This window comes from Polypterus senegalus, chromosome 7 (assembly GCF_016835505.1).
Source record: "Polypterus senegalus isolate Bchr_013 chromosome 7, ASM1683550v1, whole genome shotgun sequence".
NCBI classification, from domain to species: domain Eukaryota; kingdom Metazoa; phylum Chordata; class Cladistia; order Polypteriformes; family Polypteridae; genus Polypterus; species Polypterus senegalus.
In genome coordinates this window covers 10,573,570-10,596,855 of record NC_053160.1, presented here as the reverse complement: position 1 = coordinate 10,596,855, position 23,286 = coordinate 10,573,570, and the positions used below count along the sequence as shown (strand labels likewise).

At 43.7% G+C, this 23,286-nt stretch overlaps 1 protein-coding gene across 2 annotated transcripts in view; it reads left to right on the top strand.

The window, feature by feature from the left end:
• The window catches only part of LOC120532321 (signal-transducing adaptor protein 1-like), a 76,237-nt gene that overhangs the window by 5,174 nt on the left and 47,777 nt on the right, over positions 1–23,286 (top strand). For both annotated transcript variants that reach the window (XM_039758223.1, XM_039758222.1), the window contains exons 2-3: positions 13,181–13,252; positions 19,795–19,905. In XM_039758223.1, the coding sequence (XP_039614157.1) occupies positions 13,181–13,252; positions 19,795–19,905 (183 nt within the window). The remainder of the gene's footprint in view (positions 1–13,180; positions 13,253–19,794; positions 19,906–23,286) is intronic.

The following is a 23,286-nucleotide window of genomic DNA, read 5'->3' as shown; positions in this document are numbered from 1 at the left end:
CGTTGGATGATGGATGGATGGATGTTAGTGGAAGCTGACTACACTACACGACACAGTTTGGTTTTGTTTATTTCTGATAAAAAACAAGCATAATCAAAACCAGATATTGAATATGAACAATTTTACACAATTTTATAATTTTTAAAATATTTTCTGTAATTTGTGCTGAACAAATCTGTGCTGACTGTTGGCACTTTTTTCTTTTCCTTTTTTGTTGCCCAGAATGGGCCAATTTGTAATGAAATTTAGGTGAATTTTAAGGTGTGAGGGTTTTTTACTCTAAATGTCTACAGCACACAACATATCCTGCTCCAAGACAATGTGCTTATAATGGATGCCTTCAATATTGCATTCAAAAATCTCAAATACTGGGGTTTGTTGTTCTCTACCAGCCATATTGATCTCTGATTCCATCTCAGGTACAAACAATTTATAGACAGAATTTTGCAACCTGCAGGCCTGAAAAGATATCAAAATCAGAAAATAGATTTTACTGTGTTCTGACAGGTGAGACCATGAAAATCATGGGGGCTAAGGAAGAACAGGGGTCTTAGGCTTGAATCAGTGTGCAGACCCTACCTAGCTATATTGAAGGACATAAAGAAAAACAATCATGTAGTGTGAAGGTTAGGGGCAGTGAGCCCACCATAAGAACAGTAAACCCATAATGAGCAGAGCAAGAGCAGGTAATAAGAGTACGGACAGGCACAAAACGACAGAGACCGCATCTGAAATTAAGAACAATATATACATTATGTAAACCTGTTTATCCAGAGCAGGATCACAGGAACGTGGAGCCTACTGCAGCAGGTTTGGACGCAAGGCAGGAGAAATCCCTGGTATGCAATATGTACGATAAGGCTGATGTTAAGAACAAAAAGAATATGATATTTCAACTATCTATTTTGAGAGAGAAACATTGAAAAAATGGGGCCAAATATTTTAAAACATAATTCTGCTATTGAATGATTTTCACAATATCTGGTATTAATAATGATGAAAATTAACTAAGAAAGATAAATGAATAAATATAGCATAAATACAAAAACACATTAGTATGTTTAGCGTTTCATCACTTGGCAGACTCTCCTTGCCTACCTACCTACCTGTAGTTCAGTGGAGACATTGCCAACTCTGGAATATTACAAGGTTTGTATTACTTCGTTGTTAAATGACGTTTTTAAAGCAAAAGTGATTGGTTAGCAACAATATGCTGATCTTATATGATCACCTTGTCAGTCTCTCGATCAGCACCATTTTAATTTCAAAAATCGGGAGTCGTTTCCCCTCGACTTTCTCGTGTACTCAGATATGCGGATGGATATTTGAGGAATAAACCACAAGACAATGATTATATTATATAAATTAAAGAACCATCAATAACAAATCAAATCAAATTAATAATATATTGGACAATTATTATAAAAGTAAAGTTGATTAAATTGGACTCTGCAGCTGCATGAATAAAAAAAAAAATAAATCGAATATGTGTTCAGGTAAAGCACCACCTCTGGTTAATGGATTTGGCCCAAAATTAATACACAGCTACAGTTTTGGTGTAACAACCACATGCCAAATTTCACCCATCTATCTAGTTGCGTTTTTGAGTTATCATGTTTACACACACACACACACACACACACACACACACAGACATAATTCCAAAAACGTTTTGTTTCGGACTCGGGGAGGTCTAAAATGTCAAAATTCATCAAAATCTCGAGGTTGAATTTTTTTCATGATTACTATACTTTCTCTATACTTCGTATGCGAAGTGGCAGGTGAATTACTGTCAACAAAAAGCAGGCACCTGAGAAATAAACTGAAACGTTACTCACTCGTGATTTTTCTGTTTATATGGTAAAGATTTTGTCGACCACCTCATTCCAGTTTCAGGCGTTTCAATTACATCTTGGTATACAACAAGTGCAAAGAAAGGCGGCGGCACGTAAATCGCTTTCTATTCCCCACGCTTTACCTGCGTATTCAGCTGGCTCTGTCATCACCAATGCTGTGTGAACAGCCGCCCTCCTTCACCAGCCGCCGTTCACTGGATGAATATGTGCGGGCTGCTCGTGGTGGATGACTTTCAGTTTTAGAGTTAAAAGTTACAAGGGTTAAAAACTAACCGCAACAATATTCATTCAAAAACGAAAACTAATATTATTTTAGTAAATTATTATTTTATTTCAGTTAGTCTTTCCAGCTACTTTAATAGTTTCGTTTAATTTTAGTTTTTCATTTCAGTTTTGTTAATTATTTTATTTCAGTTTACAAAAATGTTTTTTTAATAATAGTGTAGCGGTCTGGTGCCACTAGAAGTCACACTGTCAAGATGACGGGGATTTATTTATTTTTTATAGTGGATCCCAGGGACGTTCCCAGGCTCGACCCGCATACACTCACAACAGAGAGAAAAATACAGCACACTGGGGAATAACAATAATTAAAGAATGTAATGCAATTAAATCATATAAATGAAAACAATAATGCCACCCCAGAACCCCTACGGCGATATTACATCAAACATATAAACACAAACAACTCCACACAGCAAAGTCAATGGAAACAACACCGGATGAAATGAAAGATGATGATAGTGAGTCCAGAGATCTGCACGCTGCAACTACTTTGACCACCTTTGACCCCAACAGCCCCTGCAGAGACTGCTGGGAGATGCAGTTCTCACTAATAGTAGCACTGCTACAGTAGTTTCAGTTTTGATTTTAGTTTTCGCTAACTATAATAACCTTGGTTTGAATACACAATGGAAGGTCTGAAGATCGAGAGTCCACCTTATGAGAAAGACTTAGGAGTCACAGTGGACTCTAAGCTATCAACTTCCAGACAGTGTTCAGAAGCCATTAAGAAGGCTAACAGAATGTCAGGTTATATAGCGCCTTGATGTGTGGAGTACAAGTCACAGGAGGTTCTACTCAAGCTTTATAACAAACTGGTGAGGCCTCATCTGGAGTACTGGGTGTAGTTTTGGTGTCCATAAGAACATGTAAAATTTGACAAACAAAAGGAGGCCAAATTAGTCCATCACGGCTGTTTGTTTAGCTAATAGCTAAGCTGTCCCAACATCTCATCCAGGTACTTTTTGATGATTGTGGTCTCCCTAAATGACCTAGCAGTGTTAGAAAAAGTCCAGAGAAGAACAATTAATCATTATTATTATAGTATTAGATTTTCTGATGATAAAAGTGGTGGGGCAGTGCAGGGGCCATTGTTATTTTTAGTATATTTAAATGATTTAGATAGGAATATAAAGAACAAGCTGGTTAAGTTTGCAGGAGATACCAAGATAGGAGGATTAGCAGATAATTTGGAATCCATTATATCATTACAGGACTTGGACAGCATATAGGCTTGGGCAGATTTGTGGCAGATGAAATTTAATGTCAGTAAATGTAAAGAATTACACATAGGAAGTAAAAATATGAGGTTTGAATACACGACGTGAGGTCTGATAATCGAGGGTCCACCTTGTGAGAAGGATTTAGGAGTCATGGTGGACTCGACTGACAGACAGTGTTCAGAAGCCATTAAGAAGGCTAACAGAATGTCAGGTTATACAGCGCCTTGATGTGTGGAGTACAAGTCACAGGAGGTTCTACTCAAGCTTCATAACACACTGGTGAGGCCTCATCTGGGGTACTGTGTGCAGTTTTGGTCTCCAGACTACAAAAAGGACATAACAGGACTAGAGAAAGTCCAGAGAAGAGCGAGACCTACAAGGGGTGAGTTATGAGGAAAGATTAAAAGAGTGGAGCCTTTAAAGAAGAGAAGACGTGAGTGAAGTGTTTAAAGTTATGAAGAGAATTAGTCCAGTGGATCGAGACTGTTATTTTAAAATGAGTTCATCAAGAACACGGGGACACAGTTGGAAACTTGTTACGGGTAAATTTCGTACAAACAATAGGAGTTTTTTTTTTTACTTAAAGAACGATAGATACTTGAAATAAGCAAAGTAGTGTGGTAGACAGAAGGATTTTATGGACTTTCAAAACTCGACTTGATGTTATATTAGAAGTGGATAGGACTGACAAGCTTTATTGGGCTCAATGGCCTGTTCTCGTCTCGACTGTTCAAACGTTCCTCGTGTACTTTGGTACATGCAGATTCATAGCTGATATTCATATTCATATTCATAGCTAATATGTAAAGCAACAGACGACAACGTAATCCGCCGGTCTTCTCTGATGAAGGCTTTCACCACGTCGATGTGGGCTTCTGTGTGCGATGCTGATGGTCGACCACATCGAGCCTCAGCGGTTACACTTGTCCTTACCACCTTAAATCTTTCTCCCCGTTCATAAACTTTTCGATGAGTCCCGCTGTTTTCACTTCCACACTGAGCCAACATCTTTTCAGTGAATTTCAGCAGGTTTCACTCGCTCTACCTAAAGAAATCTCACTGCGGCGTGTCATTCAGCAAGGGGTGCGATCCCAAGGTGGATCGTCCAACTTCATTTGACATTGATTTCAAGTAGACGAACAGCAGAGCGTGCAGCACTGTGTATTTTCAGACTACCTATAAGCCATTGTGAACGTGTTGCATTGGGTCAGTTCTATCAGTTGCCACATCATTTTCTTTTTGATTGGCCCTCATACTAATCTTTAGTGAGTGTACTTTTGATATCGCTGGTCGTCAGTTGTCGTGTCTTTTGGCTCATTTTCGTGTACCTTAGTAACAAGGTATCTTATGTTTCGTGCTTTCCTGCTGCAAACAAATCTCCCTCTGGGATAATAAAGTCCATCTAACCTAACCTAACCTAGCCACAACAATAAATTTACAAAAATAGGAAACATCACATGATGTCAATTCCTAGAGAGCTCGATTTCAGGAAGATCTTCTTGGCCTTTCTGTTGTGTGCCACCAGGCGTTAAAGCTACCTGGCAGACCTCCAAACTGATAAGAATAGAGAAGTACGGCACTAGGCTGTCTGCACTTGTCTGGGTTGGGTTGTGAGTTCCCACGCTGATAACGCTGTGATATCTCCTTGAGTCACGGCTACAAAAAACAAAATGGCCTGGCAGGCTGGAACTGAGAGGGTCCTTGTTGAGAACAAAGCAGGACCACACATGTGAGGTGAGCCGTCCACACTTACAGATGGTTCAGAAAGCCTTCCGACTCCTTCACTCTTCTCACATTTTCTTATGTTGCAGCCTTTTGTGCTAAAATCTTTCACATTTTTCCCCCTCATCAAGCAACATTTGAAACCTCAGAATGACAAAGCAAAAGATGGAATTGTAGGATTTTTTGATTTTTAAGATTATAAAATTATCTCATGTAACACCAGTATTTGGACCCTTTGCTGTAATATTTGAAATTTGGCTCAGGTGCAGCCCATTCTATTGATCACCGTTGAGATGTTTCTACAGCTTGTGTGGAGTCCACTTGTGGTCAATTTAGACTTAAGACTTATTTGGAAAGGCACACAGCTGACTACGGAAGGACCCCACAGATACCAAATTATGAGGTCAAAGGAACTGCTTGCCGAGCTTAGGGACAGGATTATGTCATTGACTGATCCGTGGAAGATGACAAAAACATTTCTGCAGCATTGAAGGCTCCCATGAGCACAACTGCTTTCATAATTCTTGCATGGAAGAATTTCGGAGCAACCAACATCTGGCCAAACTGAGCAATTGTAGAAGAAGAGCCATAGTAAGAGATGTGACCAAGAAACTTGATGGTTGCTCTTGGGAACCTACGTGTAGATGGCAGAAACCTCAAGAAGGATAACCATTGCTGGAACACTCCACCACCTCCTAGAGCTGGCTGAAGGGAAGTCAGGACAGAAGGGCCTTGGAAGAACCTGCATGGTCACTCTGGCTGAGCTCTAGAGGACCTATGTGGGAACTGGAAGAAACTTCCTGAAGAACAACAACACCTGCAGCACTCCACTAATCTGTGATTCATGACAGAGTAGCCAAGAGATACATGGAAGCCCACTTGGAGTTTGTAAGAAGGCATCTATAGTGATCTCAGCTTTGTGAGAAACAAGATTCTGGATGTGGTCATCTGGACAAAGAAGGTGAAGAACATCATCAGATAAAAGAAAAAACAGAAATATCCCACTGACTCAAGTGTTCAGGCCCTTTGCCATGAGAGCTGAAATGTGGCTCAAGTGCATCCTGTCCTATTGATCATCATTGAGATGTTTCTACACCTTGTTTGGAATCCACTTGTGGTCAATTCGATTCCTTAGACTTGTTCAGAAAGGCACACAGCTGTCTACTGAAGGATCCTGCAGTTTAGCAAAAGCCAAATTATGAGGTCAAAGGACTTGCCTGCCGAGCTTAGAGATAGGATTTTGTTGTGGACATATCTGGGGAAGACAAACAACAAAAACATTTCTGCAACATTGAAGGTTCCCTTGAGCACAGCTGCCTTCATAATTGCTGCATAGAAGAAGTTTAGAACAACCATCATCTGGCCAAACTGAGCAATTGTGGAAGAAGAACCATAGTAAGAGATGTGACCGAGGAACCCGATGGTTGCTCTTGGAAATCTACATGGAGATTGCAGAAACATCAAGAATGGTAACCATTGCTGGAACACTCCACTTCTTCCTAGAGCTGGCTGAAGGGAAATCAGGGCAACTGAGCCTTCAGGGAAGAAGGGCCTTAGAAGAACCTCCATGGTCACCCTGACTGAGCTCCAGAGGACCTGTGTGGAGACAAGAAAAACTTTCAGTAGGACCACCACCACTACAACACTGTACTAATCTGGGCTTTGTGAAAGAGTGGACAGAAGACACATGGAAGCCCACTTGAAGTTTGTAAGAAGGCATCTATAGGAGTCTTAGATTTGTGAGAAAACATGATTCCAGATGTAGTCATCTGGACAGAGCAGATGAAGAACATCATCAGATAAAAGAAAAAACTTGAAATATCCCACTGCCACAAGTGTTCAGACCCTTTGCCATGACAGCTGAACTTCGGTTCAGGTACATCCCATTCTGTTGGTCATTGTTGAGATGTTTCTACAGCTTGTTTGGAGTCCAACTGTGGTCAGTTTAGTTGATCAGACTGATTAGGAACGGCACACAGCTATCTACAGAAGAACCCACAGTTGAACAAATACCAAATTATGAGGTCAAAAGAATTGCCTACCGAGCTTAGACCCAGGATTTTGTTGAAGCAAACATTTGGGGAAGTCTACCTAAACATTTCTGCAGCACTGAAGGCTCCCATGAGCACAGTTGCCTATATAATTATTGCATGGAAGAAGTTTTAAGTAACCATCATCTGGCCAAACTGAACAATTGTGGAAGAAGAGCCATAGTAAGAGATGTGACCTTGGAACCTGATGGTCGCTCTTGGGAACCTCCGTGGAGATGGCAGAAACTTCCAGAAGGATAACCATCACTGGAAAACTCCACTACCTCCTAGAGCTGGCTGAAGAGAAATCAGGGCAAATGAGCATTGAGGAGAGAAGGACCTTGGAAGAACCTCCATTGTCACCCTGGCTGAGCTCCGAAGGTCCTGTGTGGAGACTGTGTGTAATACTTACAGAAGGACAACTACCATTGCAACACTCCACTAATCTGGACTTCGGGAAAGAGTGGATAGAAGACACATGAAAGCCAACTTGGAGTTTGTAAGAAAGCATCTATTGGAATCTCAGCTTTGTGAGAAACAAGATTCTGGATGTAGTCATCTGGACAGAGCAGATGAAGAACATCATCAGATAAAAGAAAAAAACCTGAAATATTCCACTGACACAAGTGTTCAGACCCTTTGCCATGAGAGCTGAAATGTGGCTCAGGTGCATCCCATTCTATTGATCATCAGTGAGATGTTTCTACAGCTTGTATGGAGTCCACCTTTGGTCAACTCAATTGATTGGACTTTTTAGGAAAGGCACACACCTATCTACCGAAGGTCCTCACAGTTGAACAAAAACCAAGTCATGAGGACAAAGGTGGGCCAAGAGAACCTGTGTGGAGATGAGGGAAACTTCCATAAAGGCAATCGCCACTACCACACTCCACTAATCTGGGTATTGTGAAAGAGTGGCCAGAAGAAGCCCGCTAGGAGTTTGTAAGGAGGCATCTATAGGAATCGCATATTTTTGAGAAAAGAAGATTCCAGATGTGGTCATCTAGACAGAGCAGGTGAAAAACATCATTAGATAAAAGAAAAACCTGAAATATCCCACTGACACAAGTGTTCAGACCTTTTGCTTTTGCTCAGGTGCAGCCCATTCGATTGATCATCATTGAGATGTTTCTACAGCTTGTTTGGAGTCCATTCAATAGATTGGACTGATTAGGAAAGACACACACAGCTCTCTATAGAAGGCTGAAGAAAAACCACACTATGAGGCTGAAGGACTTGACTGCTGAGCTTTACAGACAGGATTGTGTCAAGGCACAGATTTGGGGAAGACTACCAAAAAATATCTGCAGCGTTGCAGGTTCCTGAGAGCACAGTGGTCTCCATAATTCCTAAATGGAAGATGCTTGGAACATCCAACATCTGGCTAAATGTAACAATTTGTGGAAGAAGAGCCGTAGTAAGAGATGTGACCAAGAAACCCAAGGGTTGCTCTTGGGGAACTTGCATGGAAATGGCAGAAACTTCCAGAAGGATAACCATCCCTGGAACACTCTACTACCGATCTGAGCTTTGTGACAGAATGGCCAGAAGACACAGGGAAGCCCACTTGAAGTTTGTAAGAAGGCATCTATAGGGATCTTAGATTTGTGAAAATCAAGATTCCAGACGTGGTCATCTGGACAGAGGGGCGTTCAATAATTCATCTAACTCAGTAGGAAAGAAATGAGTTTTCAAAAACATTTTTGTTTTATTTTTCAATCTAGTCCCCCTGATAGCTCCATACACTTCATCCACTTTTCCTGCAATGACTTGTACCCTTCTGTTTGACCTTCAAAGCAGGACGTCCCAGCTGCCTTGACACCTTCATCATGGAGAGGTTTCTTCAAAACTCGGAAGAGGAAATAATCTGAGAGGGCAGGTCAGAATTGTAGGGTGGGTGGTTCAGCTGCTGGGACCCCCAATTCTCGGATGGCAGCCTGTGATTGACGTGACATGTGAACCGGCGGGCTCTTTGTTGTGATGAAGCCTACTTGATTTGCATGAGGACTCTCCTGACATCTTATCTCTTGGAATGTTAGACTCGCACTGAGCCACAACTGTGCGCGAGTAACCTTGAGACGCGTCACAGCAGGCTGAGACTTGTTTCAATATACTGGTGACTTTCTTTCATACTCACGTAGATAAATTATTGAAGACCCCTTGTAGAAGCCATCTAAAAGACACATAGAAGTCCGCTTGAAATTTGCAAAAAAAGGCACCTAAAGGACTCTGACTTGGTGACTCTGACAAGATTCTCTGCTCTGCTCAGCATCATGACTGGAAGAAATCAAGACCACTCCAAAGGTGGTGCAGCGGTGGTGGCAGCATCATGCTGTGGGGTTGGGAACTGGGGTGTGGGGGGCTTGTCAGGGTTGAGGAAGGCTTAATGGAGCAAAGTGCAGACGACTCTCCGACTATGAAAAACAAGATTCTCTCATCGGTTTCCTCCCGCGGTCCAAAACAGGCAGGTTAGGTGAATTGGTGATCTTAAATTGACCCGTGTGTGTGCGCCCCCTGTGATGGACTAGCACCATGTCGAGGGTTTGTTCCCTGTCTTGTGCCCTATGCTAGTTGTGATAGACACCAGCAGACCCCGTGACTCTGTGCAGGACGAAGCGGGTTTGAAGAGGACTGAATGACTGACTGATTAAAATATAAGAATAGCTTCAATTCTAAGCACCATGTCTGGATGAAACCAGACACCACTTATCACCTGTGCAATACCGACCCAGTGCAGAACCATGGTGTGGGGCTGGGAGACTGGGAGACTAGACAGCATTGACAGAAACCGCAGTGGAGCAAAGTGTAGAGACCTCCTCAATGAAAACCTGCCCTAGTGCACTCTGGACCTCAGATTGGACCGATAGCTCACCTTCCATCATGACAATGAGGTCAAGGGCAAAGCCAAGACCACACAGGAGGTGGCTTAGGGACAACTCTGGAAATGTCCTTGAATGGCCCAGCCAGAGCTTGGACTGGAACCCAGTTAAACATCTCTAGAGAAACCTGAAAACAGCCATCCACCGGTGGTCTCCATTCCACCCTGACAGAGCTGGAGATGACCTGCAGAGGAGAATGGCAGAAACTCCTCAAATCCAGGTGGGCGACTCCCGTCACGTCAAACCCAAGAAGAGGACCAGCGGGAGTGGCTGCCAAAGGATTGACAACATGCTGACTAAAGCAGGGGTTCTTAACCTGAGATCTGTGGACTCTTAGGAGGGTCCAAGTATGGGTTTCGGGGGTCCATGATGGTCAGATAAAAATTAACATTTGTATTCAATATACAGCCTACAGTGTGTATAAAACTCATCTCTATATATATATAAAATCCAACATCTGTCTGTCTGCTTTTCACGAGAGAACTACTTAACGAATTTAGATTTTATTTTTCCTAGAATTTGCTTGAACATTCCGGTTGATTTTGCGACTTCTCTCGTCGCACTGACATTCATAGTTCACTTGTGGTACCAATTTATTTTGCGCGAATCCGAGAGAGACACAGCGGGTCAAGGGGAGGGGCGCTCCTCACTCACGTGCCAGCATCAGGGTGTACCTTACCTCCGCTTAGCTAGCGAACGAGAGAACTACCTGACAGATATAGAGCGTTTTTTTTCTAGAATTTGCTTGAACATTCCGGTTGATTTTGCGACTTCTCTCATTGCACTGAGAATCATAGTTTGCTTATGGTACCAATTTATTTGTGCCAATCCGAGAGAGATGGTGGGCTGCTTGTTCTCCTCACTCACACACCAGCCTTGGGGCGTAACCTTAACTCCGCTCACTTTAGCGAATGAGAGAACTACTTAATGGATTTAGAACGGATTTGTTTCTAGAATTTGCTTGAACGTTCCGGTTGATTCCTTGCTCATCATGCTAAGAATCATAGTTCGCTTGCAGCAGCGATATATTCACGCTAAACTGAGACAGAGGCTGCGGGCGAGGGGAGGGGGAAGAGTGACGTCACTGTCCTGTTTCACTAATACGAGGGTGGGCATAGCCGCGAGGGACAGCTGGTACTGTATATTTGAATTCAACTCGAAGAGACTTGGACAATTCTGGTGGGCACGGACACAAGTCTACCCTCATCTGGTAAAGTGAGCTGTGAGCTGAGCCGAGCTCCGATTCCCTTCATTGCTACATACCTTGAGTTTTCAGCACTTGTTTCTATCCATCCATCCATCTATTATGCAACCCGCTATATCCTAATACAGGGTCACGGGGGGTCTGCTGGAGTCCAAAGTCCAAGGACATGCAGGTTAGGTGCATTGGCGATCCTAAATTGTCCCTACTGTTTGCTTGGTGTGTGGTTGTGTGTGCCCTGCGGTGGGCTGCCGCCCTGCCCAGGGTTTGTTTCCTGCCTTGCGCCCTGTGTTGGCTGGGATTGGCTCCAGCAGACACCCATGACCCTGTGTTAGGATATAGTGGGTTGGATAATAGATGGATGAATGGATTTCAGAGTATTAAAAATAATACTTTGTCACCTGCATACGCCTGGGACACAGTTTAAGGGCTTTGCTGATGGTAATCACCCACCAGACCAGTGGGTGGCGCTCTGCACTAATGCATTTTCTTCTCCTCCCTCTGAAAAATGGAAGATTGACAGCCACTCCTTCTCTGACATCACTTCTGTGTCTGTCTGCCTGGCCCCACCCCCTTCCTGCCTTGTGACCTCATAACCCAGAAGTCAGTTCTGTTAAGACATTCCCCTATTGTTTGCGTTTTGTCCTTTTTTGCTGTTATTGGGGGTCACCAAGGTGGTGCCCCAATTCTTTATCGTTGCTTGTGTCCTTGTTTTACAGGATGTAAATGCCGCCTTAACCTACATGCTGCCAGAAAAGACTGTCTCATCACCTGATCCCACGTGCCAACTCTGCCCACGCATGACTCACTGGTGGGATGACTTCCACCGAATGTCTGGGTGGCCCTGAGAGCTTCTAGAAATGTCTGAGGAGGATATGGGGGCTGTTTCTGGAAATTGGGAAGTCTGACTGGACCTTCTCAGGGTCGGGTCAGGTTGGGAAGCCTGCACTGGTACACATGATGAAACAGCTCAGGATCCTGGTTGGCAACCCCCACCAGGCAGACACGCAGTCCAGTCCTCCCCTATGGAAATGACCCCCAATCTGCTACAGCCAGGTGTTACATGAACGTCTCCTTGGCCTGGTCCAGCCACTCGGGTGGGTAATCGCGTCACATGATTGGCGTAACTGACGCTCCCTCACAATGCAGGTCATTTGCTTCATTCAGGACTCCATGAGCAACACAAAATGAAACCAGCGGTGACCAAGGATTCTCTGAAGAGGCACAAAGGAGTCCAGTCTTCATCTCAGGTCACTGGATAGCATCCATGTCTCATAAAGAGGGTGCACCAGGACTCTAAAGACTTGGACTTTCGTCCTTCTGCGTAAATATTGGGGGCGCCACACACACCTTTCCGACATCCTCATGACCCCCCATGCTCTCCCAATCTGTCTAATGACTTCATAGGAAGAGTCACCAGAGTCATGAATGTCACTGATGAGGCAAGTAAACCTCTCGATGTGGTCGACACCCTCTCCACAGACAGACACACTGCTGATGGCCGTGCCCAAGAGGTCACTAAAGGCCTGGATGTTGATTTTTATCAGGACCCTCGCAAGCCCAGACACTCAGACCCCTCACTCAGTCTCTCAAGCGCCTCGATCAAATCCTTCATTGACTCAGTGAAGACCACAGCATCGTCAGCAAAGTGAAGATCAGTGAATCTCTCTTTGCCATCTTATGACCCCCAGCTGCTGGACCCCGCGACCCTGCCTGACACCCAGCCCATGCCAGTACTCAACAGAGTAGGAGCAGAACGCACCACTGACGGACCCCAGAATCAATTAGGAAAACCACAGAGGGTCTGCCTCCACTCCGCACAGCACTCACATTCCTTCCAAAATAACCTCCCCGCACCTAACAAATGGAGACGGACTTTATTCCTTTGATCACTTTGGTGTCTTTCTTTGTGAAATGGAGAGAGCAGTCACTTTGAAAATGACAAATGTAAAATGAACGTTAACTGACCTGTTCATGTTCTCTACAGGACTACCAGCAATATTATGCAGAACTTCGAGGCAATGTCATTTTCCTGTATGAAGACGAGAAGAAAAGTGAGGTAAGGGGCTTCATTTTTACTTTTAAATAAAGTCCTTTGGGGCATGGTGGTGCAGTGGCAGCGCCGCTACCTCGCAGTAAGGAGACCCGTTTGGGTTCACATCCCGGGTCCTGCCTGCGTGGAGCTTGCATGTTCTCCCCGTGTCTGCGTGGATTTCCTCCCATAGTCCAAAGACAATGTAGGTTAGGGGCTTTGGCAATTCTAAATTGTCCCTAGTGTGTGCTGGGTGTGTGGGTGTGTGTGTGTGTGTGAAGTGAAGCTGGCGCCCTGCCCGGGGTTTGTTTCCTGCCTTGCGCCCAGTGTTGGCTGGGATTGGCTCCAGCAGACCCCCGTGACCCTGTAGTTAGGATATAGCGGGTTGGATAATGGATGGATGGATGGATAAAGTTCAGGGGTTGACGCTGCATTGGCACAAGTGGGCAAAAAAGGAGGGTCTGCCAACCATGAGGCCAGACTGATTGCTTTAAAGCTTCCGACCTCTTCACTTTCTGCACACTTTTGTTGTTTTACAGATTTAATTTTAAATGGATACATTTACCCCATTGTTGCCCCTCAATCTTCACTCCATAACCACTAATGACAAAGTAAAAAGATGTTTTCAGAAAACATTAGCAAATTTATTAAAAACTGAAATTTCTCATTCATATTCGTATTCAGACAAATTCCATAGAAGCTCCTGTGGCAGCAAATCCAGCTTTGAGTCTTCTTGGGCAAGTATCTAGAAGCTTGGCACACCTGGAGTTGAACAGTTTATCCCATTCTTCCCAGCAGATCCTCTCAAGCACCACTGGACTGAACAAGAAGTGTCTGTAAACTGAGTTTCTCGGGGGGTCTTCACAGATGTTCTGTTGGGTTTAAGTCTGGGCTTTGGCTGGCCCACTCGAGGACACTCCAGTGTTGTCTTGGCTGTACGCTTCAGGTTATTGTCACGTTAAAAGAGTGGAGAGCACTCTGGAGCAGGTTTTGTTCAAGGACCTCTCCTTGTATTTGGCTGCATTCATCCTCCCTTAATTCTGATCTGTCTCCATGTCCCTGCATCCCCATAGCCTTAGGCTACCACCACCACACTTCACCATTGAAGTGACCGTGTTGTCATCTGAACCATATACAGTTGTACTTGAAAGTTTGTGAACCCTTTAGAATTTTCTATATTTCTGCATAAATATGACCTAAAACATCATCAGATTTTCACTCAAGTCCTAAAAGTAGATAAAGATAAACCAGTTAAACAAATGAGACAAAAATATTATACTTGGTCATTTATTTATTGAGGAAAATCATCGAATATTACATATTTGTGAGTGGCAAAAGTATGTGAACCTTTGCTTTCAGGTGTGACCCCCCAATAACTACAACTAAACGTTTCCGGTAACTTCTGCTCATTCCTGCACACCGGCTTGGAGGAATTTTCGCCCATTCCTCCGTACAGAACAGCTTCAGCTCTGGGATGTTGGTGGGTTTCCTCACATGAACTGCTCACTTCAGGTCCTTCCACAACATTTTGATTGGATTAAGGTCAGGACTTTGACTTGGCCATTCCAGAACATTCACTTTATTCTTCTTTAACCATTCTTTGGTAGAGCGACTTGTGTGCTTAGGGTCGTTGTCTTACTGCATGACCCACCTTCTCTTGAGATTCAGTTCATGGACAGATGTCCTGACATTTTCCTTTAGAATTCTCTGATATAATTCAGAATTCATTGTTCGATCAATGAAGACAAGCTGTCCTGGCCCAGATGCAGATAAACAGGTCCAAACCATGATACTACCACCACCATGTTTCACAGATGGGATAAGGTTCTTATGCTGGAATGCAGTGTTTTCCTTTCTCCAAACATAACACTTTTCATTTAAACCAGAAAGTTCTATTTTGGTCTCATCCGTCCACAAAACATTCTTCCAATAGCCTTCTGGTTTGTCCACGTGATCTTTAGCAAACTGCAGACAAGCAGCAATGTTTTTGGAGAGCAGTGGCTTTCTCCTTGCAACCCTGCCATGCACACCATTGTTGTTCAGTGTTCTCCTGATGGTGGACTCATCAACATGAACATCAGCCAATGTGAGAGAGGCCTTCAGTTGCTTAGAAGTTACCCTGGGGTCCTTTGTGACCTCGCCGACTATTACACGTGTGCCTTGCTCTTGGAGTGATCTTTGTTGGTCGACCACTCCTGGGGAGGGTAACAATGGTCTTGAATTTCCTCCATTTGTACCCAATCTGTCTGACTGTGGATTGGTGGAGTCCAAACTCTTTAGAGATGGTTTTGTAACCTTTTCCAGCCTGATGAGCATCAACAACTCTTTTTGTGAGGTCCTCAGACATCTCCTTTGTTCGTGCCATGATACACTTAAACAGACGTGTGTTGTGAAGAGCAGACTTTGATAGATCCTGTTCTTTAAATAACACAGGGTGCCCACTCACACCTGATTGGCATCCCATTGATTGAAAACACCCGACACCTCACCTTCAAACTAACTGATCATCTGTGAGGTTCACATACTTTTGCCACTCACAAATATGTAATATTCGATCATTTTCCTTAATAAATAAATGACCAAGTATAATATTTTTGTCTCATTTGTTTAACTGGTTTCTCTTTATCTACTTTTAGGACTTGAGTGAAAATCTGATGATGTTTTAGGTCATATTTATGAAGAAATATGGAAAATTCTAAAGGGTTCACAACCTTTCAAGCACAACTGTAGAAGTATACAGATAGACGAAATTGCAAAGGTCAGGGTCCACTGTGTAATAACATGAAGTGCAAATAATAAATTAAAAATAGAATTAAAATTTAAAATTAAAACACAAACAAGACAAGACATTGTGCAAAGACAAGACAAAGAAGTAGCAGCAATATTGACGTGTAGTTAGCAATATGAACTTTGATGCAATGTATGGTATTTGCAGACTAGATACATAAATATAGTCAATAGATATGTAATATAATAAATAAATAAATAATAGATATAGATAATACAGAAATGATCAGTGTATGATGATAGTTGTTTAAGACGTGTAAACAATGACAGGTCAGAATGTTTCACCTCAGAAGGATATCAAGAGTGTCAAATCCTTCAAGGTCAGTATGAGATCTTCAGTTCTTGTCTACCTGCACACTCGTCTTTACAGGACAGTGGCCTGTGTGTATAAAAGTTCTGTTTTTCGAGGTGGTTGAGGTCGTGTGGAAGATCCCAGGGGGCAGCCTGGTGTTAAGGAGTCTGACAGCTTGGGGGTAAAAACTCTCCTGTATCCTGGCAGATCTGACTCTGATGCTGCAGTATCTTCTCTTGGATGGCAGAAGTGTGAAAAGTCCATGTGAGGGGTGTAAGGGGTCCTGCTCAATGCTGCAGGGCTTGCGGACGCTGCATTTGTAAAATGTGTCCTGTAGTGAAGGGAGAGGCACCCCAATGATGTTCTCTGCTGTCTTCACTATCCTTAGCAGTTGCCATACCAGACCGTGATGCAGCTGGTCAGGACACTCTCTATGGTGCCTCTGTAGAACATGGTGAGGATGGAAGGGGGAAGACTTGCTCGCTTCAGCCGCCTCAGGAAGTGTAGCCTCTGCTGCACTTTCTTGATTAGCAATGAGGTGTCATGCGTCCACGTAAGTTCCTCAGTTATGTGCACACCGAGGAACGTGGTACTCCTAACAGTCTCCACGTCTAAACCATTGGTGCTGAGTGGGATGTGGGCAGGACGTGATTTTCTGAAGTCCACGATTATCTCATCGAGATGGTATTAGGCAGGTGATGAGCAGACCCTGATCTTCGCCAGGTGTAGTCCTTGGAGTTCAGTTTTTGTTTCTTCAGACCTCATAGTCTTTCTCCTCGTGGGTCTCAGAGTCCTTACAATGCAGAGTGGCTTCAGAATCAGAATATCTTTATTGTCATTGTAACAAATACAACGAAATTAGGTGCAGGCCCTGCAGTGTCAAAATATAAATAAATATAATTACAAAAGGATAAGAAAAAATAAGGTAGGACGCAAACATTCAACATACGACCTTATTGCACAAGATGTCATCTATTGCACTGCTGCATTGGAGGTGATGAGGTGGCATTCAGTGCCCTGATGGCAACAGGGTAGAAACGGTTATTCAGTCTATTAGTCTTTGTTCTGATGCTCCTCTATCTTTTGCCTGATGTCATGAGCGGGGTGTGAGGAGTCTTTTAAGAATTTTTCTGCTTTCCTGAGGCAGCGACAGCTGTGCAGTTCATCCAGAGAGGGTACAGAACAGCCGATGATCTGCTGGATAGTCTTTACGATCCGCTGAAGTGTTTTCCTCTGCGCTGTTGTGCAGCTGGAAAATCCCACACAAAGGCAGTTAGCCCAGGATACTCTCAATAGAGCAGCGATAGAAGAAGACCGGCAGTTTTTTGGGGGATGTTATTTTTCCCGAGGACTCTCAGGAAATAAAGTCTCTGCTGAGCCTTCTTCGCCAGCTCAGCTGTGTTCACACCGCAGGACAGGTCTTCCATGATGTGGACTCCCAGGAAGCGGAAGTCTGACACCCTCTCCACACAGTCCCCTCTGATGTAGAGTGGTCTGATGTTGTCCCTGAAGTCCACAACGAGCTCCTTGGTCTTAATTGTGTTCAGGAGCAGGTTGTTGTCAGTCCACCACGCTGTCAGCTGCTCCACTTCGTACCTGTAGGCGGACTCCTTCTCCCCAGAGATGAGCCCCACCACAGCTTCCATCTGACCAAACTACCATAAACGTCCTATTGATGGAGTGCTGCTGAGGCATTTGTCCTTCCGACAGGCTCTCCCATCTGAAGCTCAGTGACCTTTGGATTCTCGGTCACCTCTCTGACCAGGACCCTTCTTTTCCAGTTGGACTACTGGACTAGAGATGGACTACTCTAGGCAGGGCTATCTTAACATATGGGCACTGGCTGGGGGTCCACAATGTTTCTGCTGCCTATGTATGTTTCTATGTTTTCCATCCATCCATTATCCAACCCGCTATATCCTAACTACAGGGTCAGGGGGGTCTGCTGGAGCCAATCCCAGCCAACACAGGGTGCAAGGCAGGAAACAAACCCTGAGCGGGGCGCCAGCCCACCGCAGGGCACACACACACACACCCAGACACCAAGCACACAGTGGGGACAATTTAAAACTGCCAATGCACCTAACCTGCATGTCTTTGGACTGTGGGAGGAAACCCACGCAGACACAGGGAGAACATGCAAACACCACGCAGGGAGGACCTGGGAAGCGAACCCAGGTCTCCTAACTGCGAGGCAGCAACGCTACCCACTGAGCCACCGTTACATTAAATGTGCAATCATTAATATGTTAAAGGAAATACATTAATCAAGGGCGAATGTGAACAAGAGGGATCTTCTCTGGGCAACCCACCGCCACCCACGACACTAAAACAATAGTGAGACCCACTGGCAGCACTGGTTGAGAAATGCTGTGATAGCGTAGCAGTCTTGAAAACGTACAGAGAGATAACGCTACGCCGCCCCTGAAACTCACAATACGCGAGATTGTGTGCGGCCTACAAAGCGACTCGTATGCTGTTATGCGGTCAGCTTTTTGCTGGTAGGTAGACAAAAAGAGGAGAGGTCATTCACCACATGGCAAACCAGGTTAGGACCCGAGTGCAGCCACGTAACCAGTTCAGGTGGAATGGAACCAGTGTGAGGTTTTTAATGGTGGCTGGAGTGCCAATTATGCCACCAACCCCCAGGTTTTGTCCCTGCAGGTTGGAGGGCCTACATGCAGATTGATGTCATACCCAAGATGGAGCAATTGCAGGTTAAGGGCCTTACTCAGGGGCCCAACAGAGTAGAGTCACTTTGGGCGTTCACGGGATTTGAACTGGCAACCGTCCGATTACCAGTGCAGATCCCTACCTCAGAGCCACCACTCTGCCCAAACAGACAAATCTCACATTAAAATAGCATTAGGAAGTACAGTACAGTCACTTTGTATGCCAGATACTTGTCACGTAACGCAAGCTGTTGTCACTCACTACGTCCCCTTCTGAACTCTAGTATAAGCTTATGGGACCACGGACGTGACCCGAACAGACGTTATGCTATCCAGGGAGAGAGCTATGGACCACCCAGGCTGGCACTGCCAGCTTAGCCTGACACAGAAAAGCATGGGACACAAGTCCACCAAGGCACACACTGATTCTTATTTTCATTAACCTTGTGGGCAACGCCTTACCCATTCCCACAAGCTCAACACTGACTGGGTGAAAAACGGCATAGAGGCGTAAGTGAGGTAGCGGGCTCAACGCGGAATCCAGAAGAGTGCGTGCATACAGTCGATTCGGGGGGTACGATAACTTGACAGACCATCCCTCAGTGATGACCTCCACTTACTTTTTGAATTCCTGCTTCCATATCCTTGCTCTCTTTTTTTTTTTCCTCTGAACTTTTGACGTGCGCTTTGGACTCGCTGCTTTTTGGTTCTGAACCGCGTCTCACTTCTTCACTACTGCATCTCCTGCTCATTTTCATTTTCTGTCCTCCATCGCTCTTTAGTCAGCCAGTCTTGTTTAATAATCTCTTCTTTTGTAGTATTCTGAAAAGTTGGAGCTTCAGCATCTGGATTCTGTGTCTTTGGTTCGGATGGATGTAAACACAGAAGAAATGACGTTGACTTTTCCTCAAGAAGAAGTGCAGTTGAAGGTATCTCGTGCAAGTCACCGAGCCCTTATCCCTCTAGGCTTAACAATGGGCTGCTTTCAAGGTGGGCCCCTCCATTCTTGTGCTGTTTGCCTGGTTTTGTCCATCTAACTTGTCCTGATTTACTAATCACATACAGGGCCTATAAAAAGTGTTCATCCTCTTGAAACTTTTTATTTTATCATTGTATCTATGGCGCCCTGTCCAGGGTTTGTTTCTGCCTTGCACCCTATGCTAGTTGGGACTGGCGCCAGCAGACCCCTGCAACCCTTTGTGGGACAAAGCGGGTTAGACCACAACTGACAGACTCTTATATCGGGGGAAGTTTGCTGTGTAGATGTAGATGGGACTGTGCTCTGTTGCCTGTTTGCGGAAATCCACAATCATCTCCTTGGTTTTGCTAATGTTAAGGGTGAGGTTGTTGTCCTGACACCATTCTGACTGGAGTTTGACCTCCTCCCTGTAGGCCGTCTCATCGTCCTCGCTGATCAGACCTATTACAGTGGTAGTTAGATAGATAGATAGTAAAGGCACTATATGATAGATAGATAGATAGCAAAGGCACTATATAATAGATAGATAGATAAATAAATAGTAAAGGCACTATATAATAGATAGATAGTAAAGGCACTATATAATAGATAGATGGATAGTAAAGGCACTATATAATAAATAGATAGATAGACAGATAGATAGTAAAGGCACTATATAATAGATAGATAGACAGATAGTAAAGGCACTATATAATAGATAGAGAGATAGTAAAGGCACTATACACTGTGTGCACAATTATTAGGCAAGTTGTATTTTTGAGGAATAATTTTAATATGGAACAAACACAGTGCTATCAGTCAATCCAAAATGTTAATAAACCTGAAACCTGAATGTTTCACAACGGAAATGTGAGTGTGAACATCATCAGGGGAATACATATGTGCGCACAATTATTAGGCAACTATTAGTGTGCAGATTTATTATGCAACTAAAGGAAAAATGAAACTTTTCCCATCTCACTTGTTTATTTTCATCTGTTATAGTGAGAATAATAAACAAACACCTCAAAATTTACAAATAAACATCTCTGACATTTCAAAAAAATCAATCAATCAATCAATGACCAATATAGCCACCCTTCTTTCCAATAACAGTCATAAGCATTTCTTTCCATTCATGGAGTCTGTCAGTTTCTTGATCTGTTGACGATCAGCTTTTTGTGGAGCAGTGACTACAGCCTCCCAGACACTCTTCAGAGAGGTGGATTGTTTTTCTCCCCCGTAAATCTAGCGTTTAAGAAGTGCCCACAAGTTCTCGATAGGGTTTAGGTCAGATGAGGAAGGGGGCCATGTCATTATTCCTTCATCATTAAGGCCTTTACTGGCTGGCCACGAGTGAGAACTTCGATGCAAGTAATGGAGCATTGGCCTGCATAAAATCATGGTCTTCTTCCTGTATCACTGTTTGAAGAAAGTGTCTTCGAAAAACTGGCAGTAGGTTTGGGAGTTGATTTTGAGTTCATCTTCAATGCAAAAAGGTCCAACTAGCTCATCTTTAAAAATACCAGCTCATACCAGTACCCCACCTCCACGTTGGAGTGGAGCTCTGTGCCCATTACTGATCCACATGTCCATCCATCTGGTCCATCAAGAGTCACTCTCATCTCATCGGTCCATAAAACCTTTGAAAAAAATCTGTCTTCAGATATTTCTTGGCCCAGTTTTGACGTTTCAACTTATGTTTCTTGTTCAGTGGTGGTTGGGTTTCAGCCCTCCTTACCTTGGCCATGTCTTTGAGCACTGAACACCTTGTACTTCTGGGCACTCCAGGTAGGTTGCAGCTCTGGAAAATGAAAGTACTGGAGGATAATGGGTTCCTGGTAGCTTCACGTTTGATTCTTCTCAAATCTTTGGCAGCTAATTTGCGTCTTTTGTTCTCAACACGTTTCTTGCGACCCTGTTGACTATTTGCAACAAAATGTTTGATGGTTCTGTGATCACACACCAATATCTGAGCAATTCCAAAAGTGCTGCATCCCTCTGAAAGACTTTTTACAATTTTTGACTTTTCAGAGTCAGTTAAATCTCTTTTTGGCCCATTTTGCCTGAGGAAAACTAGCTGCCTAATAATTCTGCACACCTTGATATAGGGTGTTGATCTCCTTAGGCCACACCCTCCCTCATTACACAAATACACATCACCTGACGTGCTTAAATCCAATAAGCATTCAAGTTAATACAGCTTGGAGTTGGAATATACGCATAAAAATGATGATATGGTCAAAATACTCACTTGCCTAATAATTGTGCACACAGTGTATAATAGATAGATAGACAGATAGATAGTAAAGGCACTATATAATAGATAGATAGACAGATAGTAAAGGCACTATATAATAGATAGAGAGATAGTAAAGGCACTATACTGTATAATAGATAGATAGACAGATCCTTTATTTGTCCTCAAAGGGGTAAATTAAAACTTAACAGAAGCTCAAGAGAAACATAAATATTACAATAAACAAAAAACACACCCAAGAACGTCTGTCTTGGATAATAAGAGAGCTTCTGCTGTCTGATGAGAGACTTGTAGGTGGCAGTGAGAGGAGGTCACACCTGCCCAGATATCCCACAGGTTAATATTTAAAGTTATTAACATTTGAAGAGCGCAGGCCCAGCTTGTAGTGTCCACAAATTGAATGTGCTGACGGAGGTTTGCTCCCCTGGTTGAAGTCGCCAGCATTCTCGATACAGAAACATTCATCATTAGACTCTCAGGAACAAAGTGAATCATTTCTGTTGCTGAGTTAGCCAAGATGATGTAACATATCTCATTGAGCAGCAGGGTTACTCTATACTGTATACTGTATACTTGTACAGGAAAAGTCGCACAAACGGTACACAGTACCAGCATTTCAGGATTTTCAGTAGCAGCAGTAAATGTCAGTTTTCCTTTCAATTTCACCTGAATATAACACCCCTTACCCCCCACCATGACAGTCACTATTGTGAGCAATTGTGCATTGCATCAGGGAAGCTGGAGTAAGATGGGGATTTTAGAGTTAGAACTTTTCTAAAAGTCAACATTTTGGTACCGATCCAACACTACTGGGCAATAATGTGGACAAATCCAGTCAGCATTTCAATGTCTGGATCTAGTTATACTGTTCTTTCTTTTTCTGAACATGAACGAGAATTGTGTGCCCAAGCTGACCCTGAGCCAAACAGGTGCTGCTTCTTAACACTGTGAGTAGAGTACATGCTGGAGATGTCAGCTGAGCTCTCTCTTTCTCTTTCTCTTTCTCACTCACTCCTCACTATCCCGCACAGCACCGCACCACACACTCCACCCATCCACAAATCCTGACGACTACGCCAAGTGTATTACTTT